The sequence below is a fragment of the Micropterus salmoides genome, unplaced genomic scaffold (assembly GCF_014851395.1).
Source record: "Micropterus salmoides isolate LMB-PRFRI ecotype aquatic unplaced genomic scaffold, ASM1485139v1 Ms_hic_scaffold_5, whole genome shotgun sequence".
In the NCBI taxonomy this organism is placed as follows: domain Eukaryota; kingdom Metazoa; phylum Chordata; class Actinopteri; order Centrarchiformes; family Centrarchidae; genus Micropterus; species Micropterus salmoides.
Window position 1 is genome coordinate 21,301,246 of NW_024044237.1, and position 23,402 is coordinate 21,324,647.

Sequence of the window (23,402 nt, forward strand, 5' to 3'; positions counted from 1 at the left end):
ACACTTAAACCACGTCTTCTTTCGAATACTGCATGAAAATGGCTCCACATAGATGAGGCCAAAAGAGATGTCAGCAGTTTATGTCAAAATCCTTAGGTGTACTTCTGATTGATTTGTTCTTCAACTTCACCTGCCTGACTGCCTTTAACATTATGTCAGGTGGTGTACTGCCATTCTCTGTCTTCTGTTGATAATTTTCTTCCTTCCCTCAAAAACACATTCCTCTTTGCAATTACAAGCTTATTTCTCTATAACCCTTGTTGCCTAACTAAATTAAATGGATCATGTAGTGTGTGTGTTTGTATCTACTAACATACTACATGCCTACGGTATAAGACCGTATATACTCTGTCATGAATTCAGTCTTGTCCAGGCATATGCCTGCTGCAGTAAACTACAGAGTAAAATATACTATCTACAGTATCATTTAATACTAGTGTCAGAGGTAATTACACAATTTCACATAGTTTTTTGAGCATGGTCCATGTATTATTTGTACTGGGGCAAGTAATCACATGTGACAACTTGCCCCAAACTGACATGTGTGCTAATGTTGGCTAAATCTCAAGGTCAGCTTAACATAGCACTTCAGCTGAAGTATCAAAAGACACATTATTGTCTCCTCTACTTTGTGCAAAGTTATCATTTTGAACATTCATACCTAATAAGGTTGGAATACATAAAATGAAAAGTGCAAATGTTTTACTTTTGAAGCAAAAAATTATAAAATTAAATAAAATCAGAATAGAGGGACCTTGACCACATGTGAACAGGAAGTTGTACATAGAAAAAGAAGTCACACAAAATGGCTATTTGATTTTTTACATAGAGCCTCTAGTGTTGGAGTTATGAGCAGTGTGACAACTTACACACGCTCTCCCTTACTCAGTTTACTTACACTGCTGAATAAAATCATTCTTAATATTTGTACTCCATTTCAGCAGAGTTACAGGTGCAAGAACAAGTGAGTTTCCACGAAAAATACCTGAATATTTTCAAGTTCCATTAGATAGGATTTGGTGGGTGTCAGACAGTTGCCTACATACATTATAGACTGCAGTCAGAGTTTGTAGAGTTTTAGGATGTTAGTAATATGAGACTAATTCACATCAGAGATGAACTTATGAAAGTTGGAAGTATTTAGATTTAAAGGTGAAGGTGATGACACAAGATCAGCAAGAACAGAGGGGTCTTTAGTTGTTTGTTGAATAAATTAAATATCTGAAATTCTTCCTGCAACACTATGGATGACAGTTATCGTTAAACCTCAAAGAAAAGAGTTTCTAAAATAGCACTGAAGAGCACGGGAAAAAATCGCTATTCTCATCCTGCTCTGTTTGACCTATGTAGGTTCCCGTTCTGTTGAAGCGGTGTTGACTGACGTGTGAGTAGCTAACTAACGTTGTCTCCATTAGTATATTAGCTGATATTAACTCTGTGATAAATAAAATAACACGTCTTTGTGCCTTTACATATAACATACAAACAGCCATTAATAGCTAAAGCGACGGAGAGCTTATGAGAGACCCGGGTCGTTTTTAATCTTGCTAGCCAGTGAGGCTACCCAGCTAGTTTGGAAGCTAATTTGAACGTTAGCTACATTAATGCTAATTTTAGCACTCAGCATAACCAGCACAACGAGACGTGTGATATAACTTACAGCTACAACTAGCGAGCAGGGGTACACAAGTATTGTGTCAGGCTGCCAGGGAAGGAAAATGTAATGTTTGTTCACGTAGTATTATGTTCTGACTTGAATTGTTTTTGTAGCTCATTGACACAGAACTGAGCAAAATAATGTTGTATTGTCTTTAGATAGTAATTTAAGTTTGCTAGGAGCGTGTTGGGTCCATTACCTTCTGTTAACAGCAGTGTAACATGATGTAAAAAGTCGATGAATCGCGTGTTAATGTACTGGAATGCATCTGTTTCAGGTGAAAATGGCAGAGCTAACAACACTAGAGAGCCTGCTGGAGATGGGCTTTGAAAGAAACAGAGCGTGAGTGAAACCAAAACTGGATCCTGATAAAAAAGAAAAATAAAGTTCCTAGAATTGAGACTGCTTTCACGGCTTTCAAAAACTGTTTTACATTATAGTGAGCCTGTGCGTCTCTTATCTCATGTTTTCAGGGAGAAGGCTGTGGCCAACACAGGGAACCAGGGCATAGAACAAGCCATGGACTGGTGAGCCTGAAACACACACAGACACGAACATACTAGTGTTGAACTGCCTGGGTGGACATCTGTCATCATTGAACGTCACTGCTACAGTCAAGCTTGCCCCACTCTGTGGTACTGATTGCCCCAGCATATTCTGGATTCTGTTAACCAACAGGAGCACTTATCTTTCCTGTGCGATGTGCTTTCCTCAGGTTAATGGAACATGAGAATGACCCAGATATTGATGAGCCTTACGTGCCGCCTGTGGGGAACGTCCTGGGAGGAGAAGCAGACAGCCAGCCTACCGCAGAACAACCAACACTAGCAGACACCGCTGAAGGTCAGGGCGTCTTGTGCTTTTTGGGGGCTGGAAAGGCTCTGTCTCGCAATATAATGATGTATACCATGAGACAGTATAAATCTATCTGTCTTTAAATATTCTGACAAAACGTTTATACCATTGTAGCTCTCCCTTTGCTATCTGAGCATATTAGGACATTGTGGGGCAATATTGTTTTCAGTATGATTTTGGCATGACATTTTCTAATTTTTTCAGGTATTTAATTCACATGCCTCTGGGAGCGATACATCTATAAACAGTTTCTTAATGTGTGTGTGTGTATATATATATATATATTCATTCTGATGTACAGTTTTTGGAAAAAAATAAATATATATGAAATTGTATATTACGTTTTTATATATATAAAAACACAATATACAATTTCATGTAATGTGACAAAAGTATTTTATCCATACGGCCCACTCTTATAGTCACTTGTTCAATAGCATGCATTTTCCATCTATAAATTAAGAGGCAATTGTTGTTCATTTACACTGATTATATCGGTTGGTTAGTTTCTGTCTTTTTTTCCTCTGTGTATTGTTTTTTTCTCCAGTTTTTGCTTTCTCTTCTCATTGTCATTAGCTCCACCAAGGAGGTTCAAGTGGTCGGTTCATTTTGTTTGTTTCCCTGTTAGTGTTTGTGCTGGAGGTTTTCTGTGTCCATACTGAGCATTTAAGGTTTGTGGTGTTAGGTGTGTAGGTTAGGCAAGCCTGTTATGTCAGCATGCGACTTTAATTTTTGGTTGGCTTTTTTTTTTCTTTCAATACCACACAGTGCGTGCATATCTGTTTATATCTTTCTTTCACTTTCTCATGTGCGTTTGTTTTGGCTTCAGGGACAGCGGGTGGAGACAGCAGCAGTGCAAAGAGGCCAATGACAGAGGAGGAGAGACTTGAGCAAGTTAGAAGGTCAGAGTGCACACCTTATAGACACCATCCCTCCAGTACTGTATGTGCAACACACAGCTTCTTCTCCTTACATAACAAGGTTACTGTACTACACTTGGATATAGCTGAAAATATCTGTGACCATTAGTTTGGTGTTTGTAGCCAAACGTAATGTGGAAATCGTCCTGTTAGAGAGACTGACATCTTCAATGTGTAAGCAAGGCAAAAATGTGTTTGCCGTCTGTTTTTCAGGCTAGAGGAGCTGATGCGGGTGAAGCAGGCGGAGAGAAGAGAGCGAGAGCGGGAAGAAGAGTTGGAGCGGGAGAAGCAGCGGAGGAGACAGGGCCAAGAGCTGCAGCAGATTCGCCAAAAGTTACAGGACGATGACATGAAAAAACTTGCGGAGCAGCGCAGGAGAGAGAAGATGGAGGACAAATTGGCGAGGTACAGTATTCATTATAACACATTTATTCAGATAGTGATGTTTAAGAATTTGCCCTGGGACTTACAGTAGGGAAAAATGATGTACCTAAAGATCCAGAGACATTGTCCACTATTTTCCTTTTCCTAAAAACATTTACTTCCCTCTGAAATGTATTCCAAGGAGGCTGAAGGTAGAACTTTTACACAAGATACACATTACAAGCCTGATAATCAGACTGAAATGCAATTTTAACTCTACTTCATTATTCTTTATGAATCAGGGTAGCAGATGATGGTATAAAATGATAATTAATGATAAATCATTGTGTTGCTTTATTCCTGTCAGGCAAAGGGTTAAAGATAAGATAGCACGAGACAGGGAGGAGAGAGCACAAAAGGTAACACAATCACTGGTACAGTTACTTGTCCTATTAAAGTTTCCTTTTTATCCTGTTCCCTTCATCTTTCTTTTTATTACCATTTCTGCTGGAATTAATAACAACTTACATGATTGTTTTTTTCATTTTACCTGATCTAGTTTGGAGGCGGTGGGCCGCCAAGCACGGCCGCATCGTCCCAACCTGCCCAGCCCAGCCCCTCGTCACCCACCAGCCACGGCCCTCCACCCACTAAGAAGGAGTATGATGAGTCCAGGATACAGGTACAGCTTCAGTTTACACTCATACATCCAAACACTGAAGCACAGAGCACTCATTGCAGATTAATGTTTAGCATCCTTTGTTGTCTGTCACAAACTTGTGTATCAAAATAGCACAGTAAATAGACCTAAAAGATATTCAAGACCCATCTCTCGTTTATATGTATTTTCAATATGAGACATTAAGTTCAACTGTATCCATTATTTATATTTTATAAAATACGCAGTTTTGGCATGAAATGATCAAATGTAAAGATGGCCAAAAACCCCTCTCTCCTTCATCCTTTCCCTCCTCCATCGCACCTCCCCCCACGTGCTATTTCCTTGCTCTTCCACTTCTTTGCTGTAAAAGGTACGTCTGCTGGACGGCTCGACCATCACAGCAGTCTTCAAGGCTCAGGAGCCGCTGGCGGCAGTGCGTGTCTACGTGCAGATGAACAGCAACACACCTGAGGGTCAGGAAGTCGCGCTGCTGTCGCCCTACCCACGTCATGAATACACAGAACTGGACATGGAGAAGCCCCTCAAAGAACTAGGTGAGCAATGGGCTGGAAACTACGCTTGATTATAGATCACATTACTGTATTATACATACTTTAACTTATTCTCAGTGTATTTGTTTTACCTTCTGTATGGACCGAAAACTGATCATTCAGCAGCTGTATCTGGCTTTTTTCATGACTTTCAACTTTTTTTCTTTTTAGGTTTGGTGCCTTCAGCTGTGCTGGTTGTTACCAAAAAGTGAGATCAAGATTGGATCTGCTCTGTGAGCCTACCTCACCACTTCCACTGGATCAACACGAGACCCGAATGATCCGAGAAGAGCCCCCACCTTTTTAGTATCACTCAATAAGCCAGCTAACTTAACTAAAGCAGAGAGATGCAGTTTGAGACTGTGTTCACATTGTGTATAGCTACTTTTAGGTTTTGGAGATGTGAAAATGAAAAAAACAAACAGTATGGTTAACTCACTGAATGAGATGCCTTATTTCATCCTGGCCTTGATTGATTACATTTGATATAGTTTGGTTTGTGTGCAGTGAGATGGATATTGACTTTTACTTATTCAAGAACAAATTGAAGATAGCTGGCTTCTGATGGGATACTGCTTCACGGTCTTTAGAACACAATTATAAAAAACGAAAGAAAACAATTCTTCCATTTTAACGTGATCCTTGCAAAGTACCACACAAGACCTACTCAATTGGTTCTGAAAGGGCCTTTCATTTAATCCGCACGATCTTCCTGATTTTGTGACATTCTACTTTGCTAGTTTTTTTTTATAAGTTAAAATATATTGACTGTTATGTTTGCATAATCACCAAGAATCTACTTAAAATAAAGCTGACTCATATGTAAAAATTAGTTTGTTGATATTCTACATTTTTCTTGCCATGAAAACACCAAAACCAACAATAAACTGATTCTGTTAATGTAGCTAAAGCCTGATATGTTGTGTGCCATAGACCACCGTTGTTGCCCAAAATATCACAACTACAACAACGCTGTTTTAGGAAATTATGTAGCTTATTATATATTTGTGACCCATTTTTACAGGTTTGTCTTCAGTAGGAACAAAATGAGCTTGGGGTTACGGAAATGCTGCGTTCCAGACAACTCGGAAGTTATCGATCTCAAAATAGAAAAAGTACTATGAACGCCGCTTGTGAACGCCGCCTGACTTCACGAGTAGCAGCTGAATGACGTCAACCAACAATGGCAGTTCCCATGGAAGCACACCTAAATGGTAAACCATAAACTAAAAGGCAACAAAGTACATTTGCTTGTATTTTATTAAAATAGAACATCCTATCATGTATTGTAAAGTCTTTTCTGCATGTAAACTGATGTACAAATATGTTGCCAATGTTATAACCTTGGTAACCTACACCATAATAAACTTAATTCTCATCATAATGGAAAGTTATGTGACACGGTTAGTTTCAGGCATTTTATTGAACCGTGTAAAAGTGGAATTGGCCAAAGACTATCGAGCATCTACAGTACACCTGTTCAGGACTGCCCACTGGATTTTTAAAAAAAGTAGTAAACTGCAACGCCAGGACACGCTCAGGGGACATTTTGATACGTCACATTAGGAAAAGCACAGGTGTAAATAATGAAATGGCTGCTTCAGTTTCACAATCCTGGAATTATCCATGCTGGCTTACTGTCACACTCCCATCACTTACTGGGACAACTGAAGAGAAGAGAGCCGTCGTTAATGTTAGGAAGACTTGAGCTCTTCCTGCTACGACATGTCAAAATGTCTGCTGTGAGAAAGGCCTGACCAGGGCCCAAAACACTTGTGTATAATTGGACTGTTGCCAATGAGCGTTTAAGACAAAATGTGAGCACTTGCCCAATTATATGAGTTTAATGGACTTTTATTCCCAGGTGGTAGCACCCTAAAGGACTTCCAAGTTTTAATATGAAAGGGAACAAGTAGAGCCGGGTTCTTAATTTGATATTCAAGATGACTGCAGCCTCTGAAAGCTGCTGGCTATGCGACTCTCGCACTAACACTAGCTGATCCTGTGTCAATGAGATTCTCTTAAAATTCCTTCTAATGTGAGACTAGAGGCAATGCAGTGATGAACAGAAAACGCTGCTGCAGATATGAGCAGGACAGAGGCCAAGAGTTTTATAATTAATGAGTGTGACAGCTGATTATTTCTCCCCTCATTATGGAAGGAAGAGCAAAAGACACACAACACAAAACAGCTCTGTTGTGACACACTATAAAACACCTTTATATACATTAGAAAAAACAACAAATAGCCTACTCTGGAATGGTACAAAATGTCTGCTGTAAAGTTGGATAGACTGGATGACTTTAAAACTGGAGCAAAGGGGTTGGCTTGCAAACAAATATAAAAATATTTCTGATTAAAATGGAGAGACACTGATGTACTGGGCGTCACCGATTCCTTTCATCATCTTTCCACCTGTCCCTCAGAACCAACACTGAAATGACAGGACATGTTGAAAAGAGCTCAACTGCAGTCCCTTATTAAAACAAATCCAGGACAGCGAAGAAACGCAGAGCGAGGACGGAGAGGAAGTGATGCTGGGATATTATTTCAGCAGGTGGACCGGCAGGACTGGGTATTACAGTTTGCTGGTCAGCTGAGAGGCTACCCAGGGTCAAACAGCTTCCTGTGGCCTTTTTGGTGTCACAGTCACTGCTGCCCTCTCTAGCTGGGAGGGTAGTAGCCCTGGTTGTAGTTCCAGGTGTTCTGGTAGCCATAGCTGCCGTACTGTGGTTGCTGGAAAAGAATCACAACAAACAGGTAATAATTTTGCTTTGTTTTGTAATTTTATACTTTACCATAGTACACCCTACCTTTACTATAGCATCAGTTTACTTTACATTAAACAATTTTATTACGTATTTGGACCTCAATAAAACCCACTATGCAAAGGTCATTTAACTGCCTTTAAATCATTAGAGCCATATTGGTTCATATATGGATTTCCAAAATTTTTCATCTAAAACAATCATCTTCTATTAAAAAACATTTGCTGTAAGTGTTTAAATCTCAAATCCTACCTGGTACCAGCTTCCGTAACCCCCGTAGCCAGCCTGTGCGCTCATGTCGGCGCCCATTACGGGAGGAGGGGGTGTGGTGATGGGGACATGCGGCATGGTAGGTGGGACTTGTGCAGACACAGCAACAGCAGATCCGTCGTCACTTTTGCTCAACGTCTCTGAGTCGTCGTCCCTTAAAAAAAAAAGAAAAAATTATATTTATTTATATTTCAGTGCAGATTTTATTTACACAGCATAAAAAAAAAAAAAAAAAAACATCAATGCAGATTTCAAGGTTTTTTTTGTCTTAAAATGATTATCTCGGTTAGGGGACATAAACCATTGTCACTAAGGCAGATGGCACTAGTATCAATGAGATGATGTTGATGGATGTCAATGAGAAAAAATAAACTTATTTTACACTGCTGGCAGATTTAATTGAATGAAGAAAAAAAGTGATTCTAAGATTTAATAATAGACAAAAAGTCTGTTAAGATTGAGATTTTTCATTCCTCTCATTATAATAGAAGCTAGCATGATGTTCCAAGGCTACAAAGCTAACGTGTACATACATTAAACACATGAATGAGCTATTGGATGTATGTTGCTATCATTACAATTACAGATGTGTTAATTGATTATTTTGTGACAACAAGGGGATCAAACAAAATAGTACTTGTGACACCATAGCAACCATAAGCTATTTTATGTTATGAAAAATAAATGTTCCTTCTGAACTTGATCAATTTAACTTTGAGTTGGTTGCTAATTCCCCTCTCACCTGTTCTCTGCTCCTCTCTTTGTTCCACCCAGCTCCTTCAGCAGTTTCTGGTGCTCTTCATAGACAGACAGCACACTGCAGAGGACAGACAGGACAGGTAAGACAATGACCAACAGTAAGATGATTATGTTTAGGTACCATCAGGGTTTACGTAACTAATTGGATTTTAAATATTTATAATAAGACTTCTCATTGAACTCTGACCTCTGGATAGAGTTGCTGTAGTCCTCGGCAAACTGCAGGCCTCTCTGTGAGAAGAGGATCTTGGTGTGCGGGTCGAGGGGGGCTGCCAGGGCTCGTGTCACGCACTCCTGCACCGCCTCTGCTGAGGTGTCCCCCGACACCTCCAGCTCCAACAGGTTCATGTGCAGTTTATCATTATCCTGAGGGAGGACACATGGAGAGACGGAGGCAAGTAAAAGTAGAGTTACTACATGCCTTATGTACAGGTGCTGGTCATATAATTAGAATATCATCAAAAAGTTGATTTCTTTCAGTAATTCCATTCAAAAAGTGAAACTTGGATATTATATTCATTCATTACACAGACTGATATATTTCAAATGTTTATTTCATTTAATTGTGATGATTAAAACTGACAACTAATGAAAATCCCAAATTCAGTATCTCCGAAAATTAGAATATTACTTAAGACCAATACAAAAAGGATTTTTAGAAATGTTGGCCAACTGAAAAGTATGAACATGAAAAGTATGAGCATGTACAGCACTCAATACTTAGTTGGGGCTCCTTTTGCCTGAATTACTGCAGCAATGCGGCGTGGCATGGAGTCGATCAGTCTGTGGCACTGCTCAGGTGTTATGAGAGCCCAGGTTGCTCTGATAGTGGCCTTCAGCTCTTCTGCATTGTTGGGTCTGGCGTATCGCATCTTCCTCTTCACAATACCCCATAGATTTTCTACAGTGTTAAGGTCAGGTGAGTTTGCTGGCCAATTAAGAACAGGGATACCATGGTCCTTAAACCAGGTACTGGTAGCTTTGATACTGTGTGCAGGTGCCAAGTCCTGTTGGAAAATGAAATCTGCATCTCCATAAAGTTGGTCAGCAGCAGGAAGCATGAAGTGCTCTAAAACTTCCTGGTAGACGGCTGCGTTGACCTTGGACCTCAGAAAACACAGTGGACCAACACCAGCAGATGACATGGCACCCCAAACCATCACTGACTGTGGAAACTTTACACTGGACTTCAAGCAACGTGGATTCTGTGCCTCTCCTCTCTTCCTCCAGACTCTGGGACCTTGATTTCCAAAGGAAATGCAAAATTCACTTTCATCAGAGAACATAACTTTGGACCACTCAGCAGCAGTCCAGTCCTTTTTGTCTTTAGCCCAGGCGAGATGCTTCTGACGCTGTGTCTTGTTCAAGAGTGGCTTGACACAAGGAATGCGACAGCTGAAACCCATGTCTTGCATACGTCTGTGCGTGGTGGTTCTTGAAGTCCTGACTCCAGCTGCAGTCCACTATTTGTGAATCTCCCCCCACATTTTTGAATGGGTTTTGTTTCACAATCCTCTCCAGGGTGCAGTTATCCCTATTGCTTGTACACTTTTTTTCTACCACATCTTTTCTTTTCCTTCGCCTCTCTATTAATGTGCTTGGACACAGAGCTCTGTGAACAGCCAGCCTCTTTAGCAATGACCTTTTGTGTCTTGCCCTCCTTGTGCAAGGTGTCAATGGTCGTCTTTTGGACAGCTGTCAAGTCAGCAGTCTTCCCCATGATTGTATAGCCTACAGAACTAGACTGAGAGACCATTTAAAGGCCTTTTGAGTTAATTAGCTGATTAGAGTGTGGCACCAGGTGTCTTCAATATTGAACCTTTTCACAATATTCTAATTTTCTGAGATACTGATTTTGGGGTTTCCATTAGTTGTCAGTTATAATCATCACAATTAAAACACTTGGAATATATCAGTCTGTGTGGAATGAATGTATACATTATACAAGTTTCACTTTTTGAATGGAATTACTGAAATAAATCAACTTTTTGATGATATTCTAATTATATGACCAGCACCTGTACTTAGATTTGGCTTTTTACTTCTTGAAGTACACACATGAAGGTACATTTTTAGTTTGCTCGTACCAAACAAAGTACTTGTCACAAAGAATATGAGATGCGATCTAAACGTGGTTGATGGACAAACTAACTGGAAGCTTTGTGTATAATCTTAAACTTGCACAAAATCTAAATTCCTCAAAAACAAATAAATTCCAGCAACTGGACACAAATTTTGTCCCAGAAAATGAAGCAGCTTTACAACAAAACTACACTGACATTCTTGAACTTTTTTTTTTTTAAATAGCTGAGTAGAGACTGATCAAAAGTTAGTTAATAATCTCACCGGACTGATCTCCAGCGCCTCCTGTAAAACCCTGCGGGCTCTGCTGGGGTTCCTGCCCAGTTTCAGAAGCAGACGAGCCAGCTTGATGGAGTAGAAGGCGTGTAACATCGGCCTCTCTTTGGATTCGGCCACCGCCTCCCGCAGCAAGGCCTCCGATTTGTCCAGCTGGCCCGCTCGTCGCTCCAAAGCTACCCTGCGAAGACGTACCACCGCCAACCCTGGTAGGGTTTTCTCCAAGGCCTCCAGCACTCGGCGAGCCTCGATCAAGTCACCTGATGGAGAAGATGAAGGAGTTTGCGTGAGTGTGGCGGCTAAAATACATGAAATACAAACGTCTATCATAGTTTTATTTGAGGACTCCTATGTTGGATCAATTCTATAGTTTTTAAGCTTTTTTAATGTTTTTGCATTAGATGGATTCGTAAGGAGGTGTTATTTAAATTGACTGCAAGTAACTTTACCCAAATAGTCCGGAAAGATCAAGACCTACTTAAGACATTTAACATTTCTAAGAAAGAAAAGAGAACAAAGCTGTGTTTGTACAGTGTGTTGTTGTTGTGTCGTACCGTGCCTCTCCTCGAAGGTCGCCCACTGCATATGGATGTTGGGTTTATACGTCAGGTGGATCTCACAGGCTCGCTTGAAAACGGCCCGCGCCTCATCCACACTCTGCGGCTCCAGGTACTGAGTGTACTGAACAACACATAAGAACGTGTTACACAGTGATCAGTCAAGCACACAAACTTCCCATTTTAATCTAGTCTTTAGGCTCACAAAGATACATGCACTCTTCAGTCTGCATTTTCTAAACATCTTTTGCACACGAAAATAATGTCCTTTCCTTACCCTGATCCAGGAATCCTCATACAGAGCGCAGGCAATCAGGCAGCGCTCAAAGAGGACACGAACCCTGTGGTCGTCCTGGGGAACCGTAGCTTCCTCTAATCCTTCATGAGGCTGGGCGGCGACCTCTGACCCCTCAGTGGCCACCTGGTTTGGATCTAGTAGGAGACAAAGGTGTCTAAACTGCAGATGCTTAGATGCTCACTCAAATCTTGTAGAATCCCTGAGACAGCTGACAGTGGCTTCATTATGTCGTAGGGCTGGGTGATATGGGCAAAAATGTTTTCACGATAAAAACATTTCATACCATTTGATATCGATAATGATCAAAATGTCAAATCATTATTTCTTTCAAGTTTAAAGGTTGATTTTTGCTCCTAAGTGAAAATTTAAGAAACCAGATGGTTAATTTTGTGCTTTTAAACTATTCTTTATAGTCAGAACATTATAAGCATTTCATGCCAAACAGTGGATCACTTGACAAATCTGAGGCAGAACATTCAAAACAATTATAATATTATTAGTAAATCTTTTTTCAGTCCCTTTTCCTCAACAAATTGAATATCTTAATAGAAAAATTAAGTTAAATCAACTTAATTCATTTATCATTAAATCAAACATTTATTGATGATATACTGAACATTTGTTATATTGTTATTGAAGAAAATTATATTGCGATAAATATCATTATTGTTTCATTGCCCAGCCCTATTATGTCGTCACCTTGGTTGGGCTCTTTGGTGTCATTGTTCAGCTGAGCGATCTCCCAGTCCAAGTAGGAGTTCCAGGCCCGCAGCTGGAGGCGATCCAGTGGCTTGACGTGGAAGTAGGGACGTTTGATCTGTAGGCCAGAGAATAAGGAATCAGCTTCTGAAGTAGCAAGTGATGGAAGTGTGTAACAAGTTCAATAAATGTACAATAAACAGCAGAATATTTAAAGGAAAACTCTTGTTATCGTTTGCTGTAAAACTGCAAACAATAGTTAAAAATTATACTGTGGACAAATGAACTAGATAGAACAGTAAGTATATAGATTTATTAAGCACATATTGAGAATTCGGGTTTTGGTTTACAGAAAGGTCTGGATTTTGAAAATCAATACATTTTTTTAAGCCCAATAAAATGTTTAGCCCAGAATATTGAAAACATCAAAGAGGGGGAGGAAACGCACAAGCTGGTGATGGAAAAAGAGCAACAGAAAACAAAACTCACAGCGTCTTCAAAGTGCCATCTCTTGCGGACTTCTCCCTCATTGTCCTGGTACACTTTGTCCCTGCGAACCAGCACTTGTTCCCTTATCTTCTGCATCAACTCCTCCTAAACACAATGTTTAAATTAAACAATTAGATATTGTACTCTCTCTTTAATTTATGTCTCATGAGTATATGTATACATGTTTAAAACTTAACATTACGCTCAGCACGGAAATCCTGTCAGGGCTGAGTGTGAGGCAGTCAGATGTTACTCACTGTGTCTGTGCCCTCCGGTGTGGCGGGCTCTTCCTCCCCTGGCGGCCTCTCCTCCTCCTCCTCCTGGGCCTGTTCAGCACGCTCTGCCTTCTGACTCTGGCGGCACAACGTCCTCAGCTCCTCGTACTCGTCTGGGGAAAGCACCTCTTTGGGCTCGTGGCTGTTTAGGTGTTCTTTGAACCTGGCGGAGAGGGCAGAAGGACGCAAAAATGAGATTAGTGGGAGAAGAAATGAGCGAGAAATATGAACATATTACATCATGACTTTCATGAATACCAGACTGAAAACAAATATTCATTATCTGAATTAGAATATACATTTATCATTACAATAGTAAACCTGGCACTGACAGTAACACATTTACATCAGTATTTCTGTCTTGTATAAACTGATTTCAAGAAATGTAGATTGGCATACACACACACACTTGACTGTGTGTGTGTGTAGTCTTACTTGTCGTAGTGGGTGTTGTACAGCTGGGTGGGGACTTTGAGGACTCTGTCTAGGACGGCTGTTGCGTTCTGCATGTTCCCCTGCTCCTTCTCCCACTCGATATAAAGATCCCAAAGCCGGTCCGAGTGGAAGTCCAGACCTGCTGCCTGAACTGCTTCCTCAAACACACTGAGGGTTGAGGTTGGAAAACAAATAAAGCATGATAACAGCTTTCACAGGCAGCAGCTTACTTCAAAATATGTCTATTTTTATTTTGAGGTGAACTGGCAGCAAAAAAACAACAATAAAATGTGAGTGTGTTCATCTACCTGCGGATCCGTGCGGGCGACTCAGGCAGGTTCATGTCCAGTGTTCCCAGCAGCAGATTGATGTAGTGGATCCACAGATCTACACTCAGAGGGATTACCTGGAGACCCTGAATACACACCTGACACAATACACAACAACCATGAACATTAGCTAATGAAAAACTGTGAAAAACACTTCTGTAATACACCTAATAATAATTTATAATGGTGTGGGAGAAGAAGAAACGCAAAATTGTTTTACCTCCTCTGCTTTGTTGTTGTACCCAGCGCGGCGCTCCAGATCAGCAAATTTCTTCCAGTAGCCGTAGCAGAGCGGGTAGCGAGCGAGGAAGGCCTCTAGCGCTCTGCGTGACGCTGTGATGTGACTCTGAGCAGATGAGAGAAAATGTAATGTCACGTGAGGCTACAGCAAGCTTCCAGTCCAAACATGCTTTCTGACATCATGGGGACGCTAGAGGTCAATATTTCAAAGTTTGAGGTGGTAATGCATCAATACTGGCGGACAATACGATGGTTTCCTACATTTTTTTTCTGAACCCCAGTGGTTTTCCTCTGTATCTCCAATGGAAACAACAAACACACACCTCTTGCTCGCAGTACTGCAGCAGGTCGGTCCAGCTGGTGAAGTCTTGAGGATTGTCATGGGCGGCTTTCCACAGTCGTTCAAAGTCAGTGGGCAGTTCTCCCTCCTCGTCTTCTGCAGATGGCGGCATGGAGAAGGAAGCAGGGCCGGGGTCAACGGGGGCCTCAGGGGCCTCGGTGGCTCTGCCATTCTCTTCTGACATCTCTACCATCTCAGTTGGAGGTGGCGCAGGAACCTCAGAAGCCTCCATGGCTAAAGAGTTTGTAGATCAAAAGGTAAAAAAAAAAAAAAAAGACAATCTCCACTAACATAACTGAAGGGCATTATAAAGATAAGCCCCTCTAGTAACACTACTTGTGTTCACCATAACTTTAGACATTTCTCATGAAGCTACCAGGAGCGGAGTGACTGTCACTGAATCTTGCCCTTTGGCTATTACTTCTAACCTCCTTAAAAAGCTATTTCAATTGATCAGTCACACACTACTGGTGTGCCGTTTCCACTACTGACCAATGGATGATAGGCCATTCATAAAAAGCACAAGAATGTCACAGCCAATCATTTTAACATACCTTCAACCTGTGGATCAAACACTTATTCCATGATATAGCTATTTTCACTCAACAATAATGACGGGGAAGTTAACAATTGCTTCAAATACCACAGTTTGCTGTAAGGTAAAACTACTACAAAAAAATGTAATGTGATGTAATTCATGAACTTTCTAGTTCCTCTGCTTACTGGACAGTCTCATGGAAAAGGGCCAGCAGGTGTTTCAACAATACAACAACAACCACCATGTATGAAAAACCCATGCAAATGCAATTATTATTATTATTACAAACCAGAATTAAACCAATTACACAACCTTTAAGCATGACTTTGACCCTATTTGAGGTCAAATCCAAATAGGGTGTGGTGTGACTGATTTGATAAAAGTTGATTAAAGATTACACTGAGCAGTCAAACAGGTTCAGCAGCTGAACATGGATGTGCACTGTAACCACTGTCTGCAGCTTGTAGTCCAAGCATTATTAAATGATCCAACAAAACAAAAATCGATAGTTTTTTCGCTTTTCTTCTTGCCACACCTCCTGTCTACACCTGCAGAGGTATGTTTCATTCATTGAAAGTTCAGTGCACTGAGTTTAGACCATGGTTTAGACAGATTTATTCTCCACCGCAGCGCTGACTCCAGTGCATTTGAATTGTCACACAATTTGTGACAAAAGGTGATGAGCAACCGCAAACCACGTAGTTAAAGACAGGAGGGTACTTTAGTTAAAGTTAGTTAAGAGAACACTGCTGTTTCGTGGTGTGTTGAAATCGCGTTAGCCTAGCCTAGCATCTCATGTTTGCCCTTTTAACAGGTCCGATCGGAGCCTTTTTTCCAAATGCTTGCAGATGAAACAACCCCCCAGCGATATCTGTGAAACGACAATGCGGTGTATTGTAAATGCACTAAACGTTAATCAAACTACCTGAAGACTCTTCGAGTTCCCCGTTGCCGCTCATCTCCTCACAGCCTTCCGCCGCCATGATGGAATAGCGTTCGCTGACGTCATCCATGCGCGACAAGACACTCGGGATATAACAGTGAATATTTACTGACTTAGATTTTAAAAAATTGTTATTATGGCACGGTGAATGTATTAACTGTGTAAAGTTTCAGTAAAAATTAAAAAGACTCTCTTGTCACCAAACTTTTTTACTTCACATTACTGTAACAAACAAAAAACGTATTTATTTTTATACCTTATATGAATGTATATTCTGTTGATTCTCGAAATGTAATAAGAAAGATATTAAAACATAATTTGTGGTAGGCCTACTGGTTCAAAAAACAAGGTTTCCCTTTCCCTCTTATTAGTTACTGTACCTAAGGTGCAAAAGAAAAACTTACCTGAGAAACTTTTTCAGATTTCTGCAAACAAGAAACCATGGGCACACCCACAAGCTTATCCTTTTGTTTTTAAAAATACAATATGCCCTGATAAGTTTCACTGTGTGTGTTAAAATTATTTACGTTCTTATGTAGGCTACATAAATTATTAGCTGAGATTTCATTATGACAATAACACAATCCTACTCTATTTTGTACCTTGTGTTAAATTACACTCTTTATAACTTCCTCTGTGATGCATAATATACTTATTTAACCTGACCCGGTTAAAGCCTTTTAATATTTTCTGGAATCTCAGAATGTAATGTTCAGATTTAGCAGGATATAAAAACTCCTTTACTACAGTCTAAAGCTGCACACTGCTCAGACAGCGCCCAACCAACACCAATATTTTAAAGTTGGTAGTAGCCTAGTTGGTTTCAGTGTGAATGTAAACCAACCGTCAGTTCCACACTGCCCAAAAGCAACTGACCAGACAGACTTTTGTTGCCTATTTTTTCTTATTTAAGTCACAAGGCTGCAATCACTTTTTGGCAAGTGGAAAACTACTTGTTACTGGGTGTATTGGCCCTTTAAAGATATTTTAACAGGTTGAAAGGACTGGGTGAGCCATTATCAGCCATAACTCAAATATAATGCTCATGACTAAAATCAATTCATTTTGAGAACCTTTTAGTCACAAGTAGGTGGCATCAGTTTTTTTGGCAAAGTGTAAAACTTAATTGGCCATATGGGTTGTATTGGCCATTTAAATGTATTGCAACTGGTAATAAGGACTGACTGAGCAATACCCTGTCTTTTTGGTAAGTGCAATACAACAAACTACATACAGTATTTCGACTGGTAAAAAGGTGGACTGGTTGGCACAGAGCAAGCAAAATTAGTGTGATAAGGATAATTGCCAGAGAGACACTTCCTTTATTTTATTTATAGCCTAACCCAGCCATGAATATAAATATGAACTACGACATTAAACATAGGCCTACCAAACACACATTTCATCGGCAACAATAGGCTAATTTTATTGCTTATAATAACGTTTTGTCAGGCCAGATAAACTGCAGACACTTCAACTGTGATTATTCCGTTACAAGAAACTTTTGTTTCACAAAGACATAGGCTACCTTTGATACCACGGACATAAAGTGATGTTTATTTGCACGTTATGACTGAGATAATGTACAGATACTGGGCGTTACAGCTTTAACATGCTGCGTGCGCTCCCGCGGAGGGCAATCCATTTTCGGCTGACGGTCACTTTTCGGCTCGACCGATTACGCAGGAAAGGAGGGGCTGTTCACAGACGGGTCCGCTGCTATGGTCAGTTGTCAGTATAAGAGAGAGAGAGAGACGAGCGAGTAATGGACACCTTGCTAACCTACACTGACATCAAAGAAAGTCGTGCGCGCTGACGGCACGTGTTGTGCAGAATTCTGCATGCCTGCCGAGAATTGCATGCATCTCGCGGGTGATAATAATAACTTTGATTTATATAGCGCCTTTCACTAACCCAAGGACGCTTGGTAAACAAAAAAAGAAAAGGGGGGTGCTAAGAGGTGTGGGGCCAGGGGAGATTAAAGCCCATAGACCTCAGTGAAGAGGTATGTTTTAAGGGCTATTATAGAGGAGGCAGAGCGGATGGCAAGAGGAAGCTTGTTCCAGAGTGATGGTGCACTGACACAGAAAGCTCTGTCACCAAATGTCCGGAGCCTGGAATTAGGGACAGCAAGCAGGTCATTGTCGGAAGACCGCAGGGACCGTGACTGAGTGTAGGGATGGAGTAGATCTGTGAGGTACTGAGGTGCAAGTCCATGGAGAGATTTGTAAGTCAGTAGGAGGATTTTATATTTGATCCGGGACTTAACTGGAGCTTCTTCAGGATGGGAGTGATGTGAAGTCCAAGTTTCGCTCATTTATATTGAGAAAAGAGGTGGATGCAAGACTCGGCAGGTAGCCTAGTCCTATGTTCTGCGGTATTAGGCATCCACTTCTTTAGGTCCTTTTCAGGCACTTTGGTGTGCTTATTGAACAAAAGCGGTTATCACTACATATATTTGCTGAATGTCAAGGAATGTTACTAAGTGTATTAAAATATAGACTTTAAACGTTCTTAAAATATGTACTTTGAACCGTTCATCATCAGCTTTAGACTTCACCCGACTGACTAATTTTTGGCAGCATCTTATGGACTATCTCCCAGCATTAATCCTGATGATCATCTTATTAAAGTTATATTGCCTTTTTCGTGAGTTAATTTCAGCACGTGAACTAAGTAACTGTGGGTTCAATAGTGTTTGAGGTTATAGCCTATTGCTTTAAATCAACAATCCAGTCAAAAACATCTGATGTCTCATTAAACTATAGAAACGCAGTTAGGAAAGAACAATTTCATTCAAAACCAGGGACTTCTTTTACATTTGGTCAACTTTATTTTCACTTGGTCTCATCTTTTAGAGTACATCTGACAATTTTGATTGACAGCTGAAGTCTGTTCCTCAACTTCCATTTCCACGATTCAAGCCACCGCCAACAAAATTGTAGCAACATGTACATTTATGATCATAAAAACAATCAGGAAGACAAACTCATAGAACAAAACTCCTAAAAAGGTCAGATGATTTCACTAGTCAGGACACAATCCAGAGCCTCAAGAGAATCATTTGAATATTCACGACTGCTAGTGAAACACGTTCCAAGCACAAGATTTGACCTGTTCATGAAGATCCAAATGACACGCTGGAAAAACGTGGATGCTCCTGACGTCTAGTTACACATGAAAAATCTAAACAACTTGAAAGTTCTCACTCTTCCTCAAGTGCATTAAAAATAATCTAGTAAACAACACTGGAAAGAGAACTCGATAAAAGAAAGAAAGCAGGATGATCCACAAACATAAGTGGTTCAGTAGCCCTGAAGTGATTCCCCTGGCCAAGTTTGCTCAAAAGTGAACTGAAAATCTCTCTGTGCAGCGGCTGAACGACTTCATCACTTTTGAAGCGATATTAAATCATTTCCATGCACACAAATTCATCCCTGATGGATTCAGGGAGAGAATGAACTGGACAGGATCGGTAAGAAAGATGATTTCTTTCCATTTTGTGGAATCAGGAAAGTGAAAGTACTGCAGGGATGAAAGGAAAGTGTTGAGCCACACAGCCGACAGTTGGCAAGCCTTTTCCAATATCTAATGTGGCGAGTGAAAGAAGGTCGAGCTCCTAGCTGGTTGAAGTGCTTTGCTTAAAAGAGGGATGGAATGAATTTCTTTTTTGGAGAGTTTCAAGTCAGAAACAGAGAGGGAATCCCCAGCAGGTGGAGCATGTGCTTTGAATGTGAACCTTAATTTTAAATAGCAAACAATCCCCACACAGTGATCTTTTCTCTGAGGCAGACTGGATGTACAACCAAGTGGACAATTCATTTAAAAAAGTTAACCGAGTCCTCGAATGTTTTCTTTCTTATCCCCAAAGATTCATTACAATGACATTTTTTGTGTTGTTCAATTGTCATCTCTCTGACAAAACGTGACAAACATAATTATCTATCTAGTAGTAACCCTCTTTTAAATTTTTATTCTTTTTTATAGGTATTACACTGCAACTGAACACAAGAGGGACACGGCAGAGACGTTGCGTGGCTCAGTTCGACTAAACATATCAACATGGGGGGTGTGTGTAGGGATTAAAACTGTGTATTTAATGTGTTGTGTGTGTGTTTATGTCCTTAAATTTCCTCAATGGCTATCCAGTAGTCTTGCTTTAGTTAGTCATGGGTATTAGTGCCTTTTTCTGGTTCTTTCTTCCACTTAATCCAGGTCAGTCATCTTCTCCTCCTGCTGCTGCTCCTCCTCCTCTTCCTCCTCCTCCGTCTCTGTGGTTACTGAAGATTCACAGCCCAGTCCAGCCCTGCGTTCATGCCGGGCTTGCGGAGCGTCAACACTGACATGGAGGCATCGAACTCAAACTCTACCTGGCTCTCCTGACCTTCTGCAAAACAAGAAGAGAGACAGTATTAGAGAAGGTGGACCACGGGGAGAAAAAAGGTTTGTGAATCTCACCTCACAGAGCTTGCAAAATCCCACATAACCAAACAGTCAATCTTTAAAGAAAAAAAAGGGGGATAATAAGAACTTTGTAATCTTGAGGCTGCAATACGACTGGCTGAGAGTTGGAAAACTACCACCTCCAGGAAGTGGCTTTATCCAGCGTAAGTTAATCTGTTGACCATGGCAAACCTTTTCACAGCCATCCTCTAACAGACTTTCACACTTTTAGTTTCTCTAAACCTCTGTCTGAAGGAGTTTAAGTGCACACCAAGTTTAGTTGTCCACACAAAATAGTGTTTGACCTCCAAGACTGAGCAAAAAACCTTCGGTATTATATAAATTTGAGGAAGTGAGATTTGGCTTGTTGGGACATGAACAGGTAAAAATAAATGAGACCTGAGAAGCCAAGGTGATATTCCTCAAATACCAAATCATACAGTAATAAATTTTAAAAAATGATTTCACCTATTTAAAATTTTTTTATTTGGCAAAAGATCAGATTCAGTCCCACAAGTCTTTTGTTATAAAGAGAAACTATTTAGCAGCTATCTCTTTAGCACAACTTTTAAAAGTGTGTTCACATTAATTCAACCACTGTACTGGAATGTTTTTTGATCATTCAATTTATTCAAGTATAAAAAAAAATAAAACGTAAAAAATGCTGTTGAACTCAACAGATTCCTTCAGGCAGCATTTTATCTTAATGGAATCAACCTGTGAGAATTACCATGCGAGAGAAATGCTGCATGACACTCACCAGCAGCCTTAAGGGTAACCTTGTTGGGCTTACTGGCTCCTAGTATGACAATGCGTTCAATCCAGGAGCGGGTGGAAAACTGGGCATCTGGAGCCAGGTTACTGTGGACCGAGCAGAGGCATGTATTTAATATTTAAGCAGAGATGTTTCACAATATAAGAATGATAACCCCTACAACACAAATCCTAAATGGTTCCTCACTTAACTTTGTACCTCATCTTACTACAATTCTTAATGTTGCTGTTTTTATTTGCTTTTACCACTTAAGAAACTCTTAGTGTATTTCTTGAATAGTAACATCACTAATGACTTCAATTGTCTTACTGTGTTTTTATTGCATTTATGTTTAATAATTCTATGTTTGACACAATAAAGTTTTGATCTGTACTGAAATATCTAAGAGCCTATTTGAGGGTTGAGTTTTACTTAAAAAGAAGCGACTGAAAAAGAATAGTCACTCACACAGAAGAGAGGACGTTGTTGGCAAAGGACAGCCTCCTGTGGATGAAATCCTTCTTTTCATAGTTGAAGGTGTGGCCATCGTCTATGTAGAGCTCACCCTCGGCAGCTCTCTGTCAGACAAGAGGTAAAAACTTTTACAATACTATTTGGCATGCAAACATGACATACCAGCAGTGGATGCTGCAGCGGTCATCAGTGTATGCACGATCAAGTTACCTGGGGGTTAAGAGCCACAAATAACGTGTAGGGATCGTCCTCCATGCAGGTGGAAGACCTCCGAACTCGAAGCTTCCTGGGAATAATGGAGCCGCCTCGCTGGAACACGGGGATCTAAGGAAAAAAAAAATCCGTATTAAAACCAGAGGAAAGGAGTAAAATACTAAACATTAAAATAATGTGGAGGGCCTTGAAATGTATATATGTGTGATTGTAAATTATCTCCAAATCATTACATGCAGACATGTAGTGCTATATGAAAGTACTTTGCACATCTGGGTCTTACAGAGCTCATGGTGACAGGGATGTAGAGGTTCTGGGCGCCATTGTGCTTCTGGAAGGTGTGGACGTCAAACCAAACCTGAGAAACACACAAAACAAGTTTCTTCAAGACCAAGTACACCTGAATCAGTCGTCGTGTTACTGACAGTGTCCTATAAAAAGATCTTTTCTTGAGAGAACCATTCAACACCAGAAGAAAAAAAATTCATTAACTGTGTCTGTTACCTCGTCTTTGCCAGGCAGGTAGGCTGTGACTCCCCTGGATCCCTCCTCAGTAACTGGGTGCACCAGCAAGTCTCTCCCTGCAGCAGAGTTAAGTAATGTCAGTGGATCTGATGATGAACAGCTGTCACTTTATCAAAATCACAATATAGCCTAATGCAATTTTCAAATCGCGGGAGGCGCATCATTTGTTAAAAAAGGTGAAATGTGTCTCAAAACACCATTTAAAATTAAATACCGTCATGCTGCAGAGACATCCTGGCCTACACATCATACTCTATAAACTCAGGGAAACATCTATGTTTGGAATAAATCCCCTCAATAAATAATGAAATAAATAAAAATCACACCATAATAATTTTAATGTTTTTCAATGAAAATTAGAATGATCTAAAAAAAAATAAATCACCATTTCCTCTAATATGGCAATATCTGTCAAAATAATCGCAAGTCATTTAGCCCTCAAACCATGTCTGCATGTAAAAACTGATTTGAAGATTTTATTCAAATTTTTTTCTCTTGAATGTTCCCAAGCTAAACAGGAGTGATCCACGCCCAAATAAGGCTGCAACTAACGATTCCTTTCATCATCGATTAATCTGCGGATTATTTTCTTGATTAATTAATTAGTTGTTTGTTCCATAAAGTGTAGAAAACAGTAAAAAAAAAATAAAAAAGTTGATCGGTGTTTCTCAAAGCCAAAATATGATCT

The 23,402-nt window shown here is 40.2% G+C and overlaps 3 protein-coding genes across 4 annotated transcripts; 1 reads left to right on the plus strand and 2 right to left on the minus strand.

The window, feature by feature from the left end:
• Positions 1-1,349: 1,349 nt before the first annotated feature.
• On the plus strand, positions 1,350-5,911 carry ubxn1 (UBX domain protein 1). Of its 2 annotated transcripts, none has more exons than XM_038699338.1 (10): positions 1,350-1,384; positions 1,935-1,999; positions 2,131-2,184; positions 2,373-2,500; positions 3,342-3,414; positions 3,646-3,837; positions 4,163-4,214; positions 4,355-4,477; positions 4,827-5,010; positions 5,179-5,911. In XM_038699338.1, the coding sequence occupies exons 2-10, from the start codon at positions 1,941-1,943 to the stop codon at positions 5,217-5,219; spliced, it is 906 nt and encodes a 301-aa protein (XP_038555266.1). In that variant the 5' UTR covers positions 1,350-1,384; positions 1,935-1,940; the 3' UTR covers positions 5,220-5,911. The 2 variants fall into 2 exon arrangements, with proteins under 2 accessions (XP_038555266.1, XP_038555267.1); XM_038699339.1 differs by lacking the exon at positions 1,350-1,384 and adding an exon at positions 1,487-1,720.
• Positions 5,912-7,096: 1,185 nt separating this feature from the next.
• On the minus strand, positions 7,097-16,397 carry si:ch211-114c17.1 (pre-mRNA-processing factor 39). Its single transcript, XM_038699337.1, has 15 exons — positions 16,288-16,397; positions 14,808-15,058; positions 14,465-14,590; positions 14,224-14,342; positions 13,916-14,083; positions 13,463-13,643; positions 13,206-13,310; positions 12,717-12,834; positions 11,997-12,151; positions 11,717-11,843; positions 11,151-11,422; positions 8,992-9,170; positions 8,788-8,862; positions 8,028-8,199; positions 7,097-7,743 (listed from the first exon to the last, which is right to left on the minus strand). The coding sequence occupies exons 1-15, from the start codon at positions 16,373-16,375 to the stop codon at positions 7,672-7,674; spliced, it is 2,208 nt and encodes a 735-aa protein (XP_038555265.1). The 5' UTR covers positions 16,376-16,397; the 3' UTR covers positions 7,097-7,671.
• A 2,718-nt stretch (positions 16,398-19,115) lies between these two features.
• On the minus strand, positions 19,116-22,770 carry LOC119888881 (neutral alpha-glucosidase AB-like; the record flags this gene model as incomplete). Its single annotated transcript, XM_038699661.1, is given in 6 exon segments — positions 19,116-20,692; positions 21,509-21,609; positions 21,971-22,080; positions 22,187-22,300; positions 22,473-22,547; positions 22,694-22,770. Coding segments are annotated over 6 exon segments (587 nt in total), but the record flags the coding sequence as incomplete, so codon positions are not given.
• Positions 22,771-23,402: the final 632 nt, after the last annotated feature.